The sequence below is a fragment of the Oncorhynchus kisutch genome, unplaced genomic scaffold, assembly GCF_002021735.2.
Source record: "Oncorhynchus kisutch isolate 150728-3 unplaced genomic scaffold, Okis_V2 scaffold811, whole genome shotgun sequence".
Classification (NCBI taxonomy): Eukaryota; Metazoa; Chordata; class Actinopteri; order Salmoniformes; family Salmonidae; genus Oncorhynchus; species Oncorhynchus kisutch.
In genome coordinates, this window is record NW_022262756.1 from 32710 (window position 1) to 43749 (window position 11040).

An 11040-nucleotide genomic window follows, 5' to 3' on the forward strand; every position below is an offset into this window, starting at 1 on the left:
TGTTCTGATGGTTCCACTGCTGTTGTAGTGTTTCCTTTAGTGTTCTACAGGTTAACTCAATGTTCTGATGGTTCCACTACTGTTCTAGTGTTTCCTCTAGTGTTTTACCGGTTAACTCAATGTTCTGATGGTTCCACTACTATTCTAGTGTTTCCTTTATTGTTCTACAGGTTGACTCAGTGTTCTGGTGGTTCCACTGCTGTTGTAGTGTTTCCTTTAGTGTTCTACAGGTTAACTCAATGTTCTGATGGTTCCACTCCTGTTCTCGTGTTTCCTTTAGTGTTCTACAGTTTAACTCAATGTTCTGATGGTTCCACTGCTGTTCTAGTGTTTCCTTTAGTGTTATACAGGTTAACTCAGTGTTCTGATGGTTCCACTACTGTTCTAGTGTTTCCTTTAGTGTTCTACAGGTTACCTCAGTGTTCTGATGGTTCCACTGCTGTTCTAGTGTTTCCTTTAGTGTTCTACATGTTAACTCAATGTTCTGATGGTTCCACTACTGTTCTAGTGTTTCCTTCAGTGGTTCCAGGTTAACTCAGTGTTCTGATGGTTCCACTACTGTTCTAGTGTTTCCTTTAGTGTTCTACAGGTTAACTCAATGTTCTGATGGTTCCACTGCTGTTCTAGTGTTTCCTTTAGTGTTCTACATGTTAACTCAATGTTCTGATGGTTCCACTACTGTTCTAGTGTTTCCTTTAGTGTTCTACAGGTTAACTCAATGTTCTGATGATTCCATTACTGTTCTAGTGATTCCTTTAGTGTTCTACAGGTTAACTCAGTGTTCTGGTGGTTCCACTGCTGTTCTAGTGTTTCCTTTAGTGTTCCAGGTTAACTCAGTGTTCTGATGGTTCCACTACTGTTCTAGTGTTTCCTTTAGTGTTCTACAGGTTAACTCAGTGTTCTGATGGTTCCACTACTATTCTAGTGTTTCCTTTAGTGTTCTACAGGTTGACTCAGTGTTCTGATGGTTCCACTACTGTTCTTGTGTTTCCTTTAGTGTTTTACCGGTTAACTCAATGTTCTGATGGTTCCACTACTATTCTAGTGTTTCCTTTAGTGTTCTACAGGTTGACTCAGTGTTCTGATGGTTCCACTGCTGTTCTAGTGTTTCCTTTAGTGTTCTACAGGTTAACTCAGTGTTCTGATGGTTCCATTACTGTTCTAGTGTTTCCTTTAGTGTTCTACAGGTTAACTCAATGTTCTGATGGTTCCACTGCTGTTCTAGTGTTTCCTTTAGTGTTCTACATGTTAACTCAATGTTCTGATGGTTCCACTACTGTTCTAGTGTTTCCTTTAGTGTTCTACAGGTTAACTCAATGTTCTGATGATTCCACTCCTGTTCTAATGTCTCCTTCAGTGGTTCCAGGTTAACTCAGTGTTCTGATGGTTCCACTACTGTTCTAGTGTTTCCTTTAGTGTTCTACAGGTTAACTCAGTGTTCTGATGGTTCCACTACTGTTCTTGTGTTTCCTTTAGTGTTCTACAGTTTAACTCAATGTTCTGATGGTTCCACTCCTGTTCTAATGTCTCCTTCAGTGGTTCCAGGTTAACTCAGTGTTCTGATGGTTCCACTACTGTTCTAGTGTTTCCTTTAGTGTTCTACAGGTTAACTCAGTGTTCTGATGGTTCCACTACTGTTCTAGTGTTTCCTTTTGTGTTCTACTGGTTAACTCAATGTTCTGATGGTTCCACTACTGTTCTAGTGTTTCCTTTAGTGGTTCTACAGGTTAACTCAGTGTTCTGATGGTTTCACTACTGTTCTAGTGTTTATTTTAATTTTCTACAGGTTAACTCAGTGTTCTGATGGTTCCACTACTGTTCTAGTGTTTCCTTTAGTGTTTTACCGGTTGACTCAGTGTTCTGATGGTTCCACTGCTGTTCTAGTGTTTCCTTTAGTGTTCCAGGTTAACTCAGTGTTCTGATGGTTCCACTACTGTTCTAGTGTTTCCTTTAGTGTTCTACAGGTTAACTCAGTGTTCTGATGGTTCCACTACTGTTCTAGTGTTTCCTTTTGTGTTCTACCGGTTAACTCAATGTTTTGATGGTTCCACAACTGTTCTAGTGTTTCCTTTAGTGTTCTACAGGTTACCTCAGTGTTCTGATGGTTCCACTACTGTTCTAGTGTTTCCTTTTGTGTTCTACCGGTTAACTCAATGTTCTGATGGTTCCACAACTGTTCTAGTGTTTTCTTTAGTGTTCTTCAGGTTAACTCAGTGTTCTGATGGTTCCACTACTGTTCTAGTGCTTCCATTCGTGGTTCCAGGTTGACTCAGTGTTCTGATGTTTCCACTACTGTTCTAGTGCTTCCTTTAGTGGTTCCAGGTTAACTCAGTGTTCTGATGTTTCCACTACTGTTCTAGTTTTTCCTTTAGTGTTCTACAGGTTAACTCAATGTTCTGATGGTTCCACTACTGTTCTAGTGTTTCCTTTAGTGGTTCCAGGTTGACTCAGTGTTGTAGTGTACCTTCTGTGCTGCCAGGTGCAGGGCAGTACGTTGGCTATGGTCAGTCTTGTTAACAGAGGCTCCCGTCTTCAGCAGTGTCTCAGCACAGTCCAGACGGTCAGCCAGGACACAGTACATCAGTGGGGTACGGCCAAACTGGTCCTGACGGTCACGCAGGGAGGGATCCACTACACACAGTGGGTCAGGGGTTAAAGGTTAGGGATCAGGGGAAAGTGTGTGTGTATGTGTGTATAGTACCTGTGATGAGTCTGAGGAGTACGCTCCGGTCTCCGTTGACGGCGGCTGCGTGGACCTGGGAGCCCAGAGGGGCGGTGTTTGGAGGTGAAGGGTCAGATGCCTACAACACATATAGTCCAGTCAGAGCCAGACACACACCTGGCCATACAGTTAAACACACTTGCTGTGCATGTGTTTATACAGGCTGATAGTAGGGTGTGTGTGTGTGTGTGTGTGTGTGTGTGTGAGCCCCTGCAGTGGGAGTTAAATCTCTTCCTGCCCTCACTTAACCAGACAGGAAGCAGCTGGGGGGGATCCCCGACAGGGAGTGGGGGGTTCTCTGCTCATGTCTTTTCATAACTCATCAATACTGCAGAACGCCTGTGTGTGTATGTGTATATGTGTGTGTGTGTGTGTGTGTGTGTGTGTGTGTGTGTGTGTGTGTGTGTGTGTGTGTGTGTGTGTGTGTGTGTGTGTGTGTGTGTGTGTGTGTGTGTGTGTGTGTGTGTGTGTGTGTGTGTACGCGTGTGTGTGTGTGTGTGTGTGTGTGTGTGTGTGTGTGTGTGTGTGTGTGTGTGTGTGTGTGTGTGTGTTGGTTAGCCCAGGGGGCCCAAAGTACAAAATCTATTACTGCCCTTAACCAACTCAATTCATTAACCATGAGAAGGCCCATTCAAGGCAGGGATCATTAATGCTGGCTTGAAATGTAACAGTGCAGCTATGCAGTCAAAGGTCTGTTGCATTACAAACTGAACATTGAGGAAGTTGTCCGGACACCTTTTTGCTCCATCCTGCCAACCCTGGTCCTGGGAAGCTAGTGAGAGGAAGAGGTTGGGGGGGTACTATGCCCCCTTCATCCCGTCATTGCACCCTCCTCGTAAAATGCAGACACTGCGTGCTGCACGGCAATTACCCATCATGTACAGTGCTTTCTCACGCTTTGCCAAGTAGCCTTGCTCCGACACAGGGGGTAATAGAGGTTACTTACTTACTGTGGAGGGTGTGTGTGAGATATGATGTGTATCTGCAGGTACTGTGTGTGTGTGTGTGTGTGTGTGTGTGTGTGTGTGTGTGTGTGTGTGTGTGTGTGTGTGTGTGTGTGTGTGTGTGTGTGTGTGTGTGTGTGTGTGTGTGTGTGTGTGTGTGTGTGAGCCATATCGTGGGAAGTGATTTTCCGTGACAGAGAGTTTTTATGGGGGCTTCACTGGGATCCACCACAAACTCCCATCATTTCCTAATTTCCAAGGATCAAACACACACACACTCACACACACACACACACACACAAAGTAGACTCACACAATGCATACGAACAGAACACAAATACTTAATGAATGCTAATATGTAACACATGCTGTGGTCGTACAGATGCCATCTGGCAGCACCTTCAAACAAAACATTCCATTAACAAGAGAAATATCCTTCTGTGACTGCTGCTAACTACCCCCCTCCACCCCCCTGCCCACACACACACACACACACACACACACACACTTCTGAAAAAGTTGGGTTCCAACAAAGCATGACAGGAAAAACATGGAGTTCTGTACAGAATTGAGGAAGTTATTAATTCAGCCATTCATCAGTGGTACTGAAGAGTCAACCTGTAGATTAGCATGCAGACAACACACGGTGGAATGCATCGACCAGGTTCACACCGTCATTATTTAGGCCCAGTCTTTATTCAGTGTTATATTGGAGGATTTCAATGCAACAGAAACCCCCGCACAACCTTTCAGAGACACTGCGGGAGCATTAGACAGAGTACACACACACACACTCCTCCAAAAACACACATACAGAAAACACACACATATTCAGGAGAGACAGGGAACACACACCAGGTCTCTGCTGGGACAGAGTGAATAGCAACCGCTGAGACATACAAACAGAGGCACGGAATCAAAGTATGTGTGTGTGTGTGTATGTGTGTGTGCGTGTACATGTGTGTGTTGGCGTCTGGTTTGATGGAGGACAGAACTGAGGCATGCTGGGTAAGCAATGGGGGGGCGGAGCCTGAAGCCTTTCTTGATGTTTTTCCTTTTTGGCGACACAGGATTAAGGATTAAACTGGATTAAACTGTAATAAAACCACCCTACAGTTTTAAACTGAATGCAATCATCATTCAATTCAGTTTCAAATCATGAAGTTCAATTTATTAATTCAATGATTCAATTTGAGCATTATAAATTCTAAAATATTTAATTGAAATTCAATGTCTTAATACAAATATGGAATTCAAATACAGTTTCAATAGCTCCATATTAAAGACCGACCCACCCACCTGTGTGAGTGTGTGTGTGTGTGAGAGAGAGAGATCTGGTAGCAGGGCAGGCCTGAGAGACTTCTATGTAGTTTTGATAGACAGGTAAAGAGGCGGGAGGAGCGATAATATCAGCCAATAGGGACTCCCTGTCTCCTCGCACAGTCTCTGGGGCACTTCCTGGTTCCCCAGAGACCAATAAGCTGCTCTCACTTGGCTGGGGGTCGGACCTTGGGGCGCAACACAGCCAATCAGCAGGGAGAGAGAGCTGAGTGACACATAGTACCCATGGTGCACCATGACAAATGAGCCCCCAGGGCCGGGAGCCAATCACAAGGGAGGGTAATGCAATTAGGTGGGACTATAGCTGTCAATCAGACCACTACTGGGGTCAGAGAGTTACACCTGTGGCTAACACACCACAGCACGGGGTTACACAGATGCACACGCTTGCGGGTGCGTGCACGCACACACACAGATTCGAAAGCCTTCTCAAGGGGATTCTCAACATTAGACATCCTGAGGCAGAGAGACTGTGCATAAAAAAGTGTGTGTGTGTGTGTGAGGGGGTCGTTTCACTCTATCTCTCCTGAGGGGTGAGGAGGTGGAGAAGTGGGAGGGAGATAGGTGAGTGGTATGTGTGAGACCGTCTAGGGACATTGATATTGACTGTGTTGTCTCTAAGGGCTTACACCTGAAAGTGAATGTACATGTATGTGTGTGTGTTCTGAGTGCTGGTATCCATTGGGGGGTCGGTGTTGTTTGTGCTTCTAGCCTGAGAGCTCAGAGAGGGAGGGGGTGGGGGTGTAGAGGGGGGGAAAGGAGGGGTGTGTAGAGGTTTGGAGGGGGGGAGGAAATGGAGGGGGGTATAGAGGTTTGGAGGGGGGGTGTAGAGATTTGGGGGGGGGGAGGAAAAGGAGGGGGGTGTAGAGGTTTGGAGGGAGGGGGAGGAGGGGGGTGTAGAGGTTTGGAGGGGGGGAGGAAAAGGAGGGTAGGGGGGGGGGTGTTACACTGGCTCACATCACACTATATAAAAACACACTGCTCTCCTCTGAGGAACTCATCAAACACCACCACCATCATCACCTCCACCATCATCATCATCACACAGACTTAGTTTGCAGAAATAGGTGTGATTGGTGCAGTTTCAGGCCATGTGGAGTCGAGCGATGCGGGCGCTGGAGATGGGGGTGTGAGTAGGTGTGTCTGGGCAGGTGTGATGTCCTTGATGTTTGTGTGCATCTGTATGCTGTCATTTGTATGTGGATGTTTTTTATTGTTAAAAATATATATATATAATCGTACAAAAAATAAATAGGTGTGATTTTGACTGGCATGTTATGGAGCCTCTGGTGATATCTGATCTGTTGTTTGTGTTTCTAAAGGCTTATCTCTGCCTCATTAGCTAGTGATATTATACCAGAACATTCCACTGAGTCAATACCCTTCTGCACCACAAGACACTAACCTCACACTCTGTGTGTGTTTATGTGTGATTATGTGGTTGGGCTGTGTGTCTGTGTGACTAATCTACATGTCTGTGAGCAGGTCGATGTCTCACTGACTGGCAGTCTGTCAACTGTATTGAAGATTAATCAGAGCCATCGACAGCAATAACACCCCGGCTGTGTCTCATATCACACCCTGGTTATTCCACATGTGGTGCACCACTTTAAACAAGAGCAAGACGTGGAGCCTGAATTAGCAGACTGTGTGTGAAATATGGTAGTTTTGTATTACATTGTTATTGATTACTGCATTGTTGGGGTTAGAACTTGCGAGAAAGGCATTTTGACTATACTTGTGTATGTGACATTAAAACTCTAAACTTGGTATTATTTGATTATCAGATCATGCCAGAACCCCCCCCCCATGGCTTACTAATAGTGAGGTCTTAGCCCTGGAACTGGGTCTGTGGGTGGTACCACTCAGGCAGTAACACAGGGGGAGGGTTGCTGTGAAAATCACCCATTATATCACTAATGAGACAGCCCCTGGAGAGAGAGAGAAGCGGGAGTAAGAAAGAGAGAGACAGAGAGAGAGAGGGAGAGACAGAGAGAGAGAGCGTGAGAGAGAGAGAGATAAAGAGAGAGAGCGAGAGAGAGTGAGACAGAGAGAGCGAGAGAGAGAGAGAGAGCTCGATCTCCCTTTCCCCTCTGGCCTCTCTACTCTCCTCCTCCACCCTCAGAGTCTAATTGGCTAAAACTGTGATCTAATTAAATGTCCAATTAGAGTGCAGAGAGCCATGCCCGCCGGCGAATCAGAGCACAGGGACATAATCAGCTGGAAAAACAAACAAAAAATCAATGAGAGAAAAAATAGATTGAGAAAGATGGAGAGATGGAATGAAGAGAACAGCATGTGACAGGGATGACTCTGAGCATACAGAGAGTTGGTATAGACTAAGGTTGAATATTATCCCAGTATTTTACAAATGTTCCATCCCGAGAATAAATCACCTTTCTCCCAGGTAACGCGGTATTTCCCGCCAAAACCAGAAGTGTCATTCTAAAGCATATAAAACCATAGGACAGAATGATGTGCTATTCTAAAGGTCAAATTATATACAGCCGTGTCTGACAACAATCAGATTAGTTTCCAACACCTCCAGAACCAACTCATCAAAAAGCCCCCACCCCATGGCCCAACAATTAAAATGAGTCCGATGTGCTCCTTATAGCACACAGGGTAAAAAGAAGCAGGGCCCAGGGGGCAGGACATCTTAAATATACAGTATCTGGATTAGCTTGGATCCACATGAATATTCAAGCTCCATGCTACCTGAACAAGATCATACAGTAAAGAAATGTATCACTACACTAAAAACATTTTATGAACCCAAGCCCACAAAAGCCCAAATGATCATGCATTTATCCAATACATATGATAGGCTATACCGCACATTACACTCTACAGAAAAACATAAAAGCCCATAGATGTATGCTCACTTGGGGAAATAAAGGAAACAGGCTCCAGTAATATTTTTGAGTGTGGACTGTATTTATGTACTGTATTGTATAATGGACTGAAATTACACACCTCTTTCAAACCATGAAGAACACGCAATGCTAGTGCAGGACATGCAGCCTACAAATGTATAGGCTAGAGAATGTATTTACATTTTGAGTAATAATAGGGCCTATTTTAGATTTGTATAATTAGTAGGCTGATGCATTAACTTTTCATAATATTTCCCCACATTTTGTGCGTATTAGGCTACCTCCTCCTTTCTCTATTGTTGCTTCATTCCTTCCTGCCTCTCAACAGTTAAATGAAATAGGTTTTGTTGTCCTTATCTTCATTATTGTAATGACATGTTTGAATAATATAGTAGACTACCAGAGGAGGCAGGCGGCTTTCACTTCACTAGGATTGAATGGTAATGGGTCTGAATAAATAACTGCTTTAGCCTATCACCATTGTGCGTTCTCTTCCTTCTATTTAACATTCAGCAAACAAGAGCAAGCTTGCATCCCTCTTAGAATAGTCTCTTAGTATAAGTAATGCTGGAAAAAATGGCCAACAAGCTATTCTAGCTTTTCCTGGGACTCCACAAAAGTTAAGAAGGAGAGAGGCCAGAGGACAACAATCTTGAGGACAATCTATTTTGGATGCAATTTGAATGGAATTGATTGAAAGAGATAAAGACTTGAACAAAGAGTGCTCGCTTCCGCACTGATTTAAAGCAAAGATATTCGAGTGATAGGCTGTTTTAAAATTCTGCAGCAGCCCAAAAAATATGTTTATCTATACAATAAGGTGACCCTGAAAGCCAAATGGAGATGTGTAAATTAGCAACACATTCATATGAATCTATCATTCAGATGTATTAGGTCTAATATTACTGTACCATAGGCTATGTTGAAGCAAATGTCCCTCTCTCAAGAAAAAAAGTTACCAGCTGATGAGATGATACATGCATTCATTGTGAACTGTGCTCCACACAGCGCTGCCCCCACCCTGAGCGTTAATTATTGATCATGCAGATAGGAGAGCACAGAAGGCGTAGATAAGCCAGATTTAGACACTGCATATCATTTAACAGTTCCATTTCACATAATGCTGTTCATAGAAATAATGTATTAGAATTGACCGGTTTCTCACAGTTTTTTATCCCGGGAAATGGGAGTGGGTATGGGTGGGAAATCTCGGTAACCCGGTTCCTGCTATTAAACCCCAGTATAGACATGAGAAGATCTGCTTATAAAACATTATTAATAGTTCAGCTATTACAGTAAGCACACACACACACACACACACACCTGTCTCCATCTATGAGCTGCTGACACAATGGGAAGTGGGAACCCCCTATGGACAGCTTTACCACATCAAATATTAATGCTGGGATTCAATTCAACATTTAATCTACTTAACAATTATGAAATACACACACACATCGCACAGAGTCAGTGTCACACACACACACACACACACACACACACACACACACACACACACACACACACACACACACACACACACACACACACACACACACACACACAGGCAATGACAAACACGGTTATACATGACCCCTTAGACAGTAGTGAGAAGGATAACACTATGGTCCCATTAGAATGAATCATTGAGAGGAGGATATATGCGCTGGTTTGTGAGTGTATGGGTGTGTGTTTTGGACTCTTACCATGGCAGTGCTAGGGGGAGGCCTCAGCAGATGTTCCCCAGCTCAGTGCATCCTTGGTGGGCTTGGCTGCACGTCCAGGTCCCCTGCCTGCCCTGATCCTGGATCCTACGGAGAGAGAGAGAGAGGATCTCTCACACTGAGACCTACCCACCTGCTCACAGCAACGCTGCCAACATACACAGACACCCTGCCTGCTCTATGCCAACTACTGTGCTCTATGATAGACTTGGTTAGAGCAGGAAGAGCAGAGGGAGAAATGGACATAGACAAAGAGAGACAAGGTGATAGAGAGAAGATAGATGTATAGATAGATAGATGTATAGATAGATAGATGTATAGATAGATGTATAGATAGATGTATAGATAGATGTATAGATAGATGTATAGATAGATAGATAGATAGATAGATAGATAGATAGATAGATAGATAGATAGATAGATAGATAGATAGATAGATAGATAGATAGATAGATAGATAGATAGATAGATAGATAGATAGATAGATAGATAGATAGCCACTCTCTGCTACATCACAACTGCTCAGAGACAGTCCCTGTCTTTCTATCCCACAAGTCTCTTGTATGTCCACTTCCCATCCAAACACGCTACTCTGAGAATTACATTTTTGTATCAAGCAGTGTCTGCTACCTGTATGTTTTTACACCCCTTACAAAAAATATTGCAGTTTTGAAATTGCAGTTAAAGAGCAGTAACTACAGCCGACTGTGGTATGTTGGACGCTGCACTCTGACTGTTAGTTTTAGGACAGAACATCGGGAGTCTGTCTACTGGATACACAGTCTACTGTTGTTCTGTCCCAAAACTATCTGACTGTAATATTTTTCTACTACTGTAATAACTTGTGAAGTGTTAAGTAATAACTGTGTAATAAGTAACACAATATACTGTATTATTTCAGTAATTTAGCAGTTGTTAGAAGAAAAAAAAAAATCTTCATGTTTTAGCCTCCGTAAAGATTTGGTAAAAATACACAAAACAACTGAAACAGCTGGAGAGTCAATAACAGACGACAATACAGTTGATATGCTGCCTGAATCGGTGTAGCTGCCATGGCTTTATGCAGGCGAAAATATTAGATTTAGATTAGATGAGTGTATTGGTCACATGCACAGGGCAAAATCAACATGTCACTAACAGGTCAATAAGAAATGACTATCGGTGCATTGAGTTTGATAGTTAACTAGCAGGGTCGCCTGCATAATTAACGTTAACGATGATGCAACTTACCTTACTATGTTAGAAATCACGGAATAATTGTGAAAAATATGCATTTAGCAACTGTCAACATTAGGAAAATGAATGTATATATTTTTAATAGTTATTTGTTCCTCTGATCAGTATCTTCCTGACTCTCTCACTTCTAACACTAGAAGTGTTGTCCCAGAAAGTGTTCCGTCAGACCACAAACATCTGGGTCACAAAATATTTTG

The 11040-nt window shown here is 43.3% G+C and overlaps 1 protein-coding gene across 1 annotated transcript; it reads right to left on the reverse strand.

The window, feature by feature from the left end:
• Positions 1-2400: 2400 nt before the first annotated feature.
• Positions 2401-11012, reverse strand: LOC116362201 (inversin-like). Its single transcript, XM_031816518.1, has 4 exons — positions 10838-11012; positions 9590-9694; positions 2702-2801; positions 2401-2631 (listed from the first exon to the last, which is right to left on the reverse strand). Exons 2-4 carry the CDS (start codon positions 9590-9592, stop codon positions 2429-2431), a joined length of 306 nt encoding a protein of 101 aa, XP_031672378.1. The 5' UTR covers positions 9593-9694; positions 10838-11012; the 3' UTR covers positions 2401-2428.
• Positions 11013-11040: the final 28 nt, after the last annotated feature.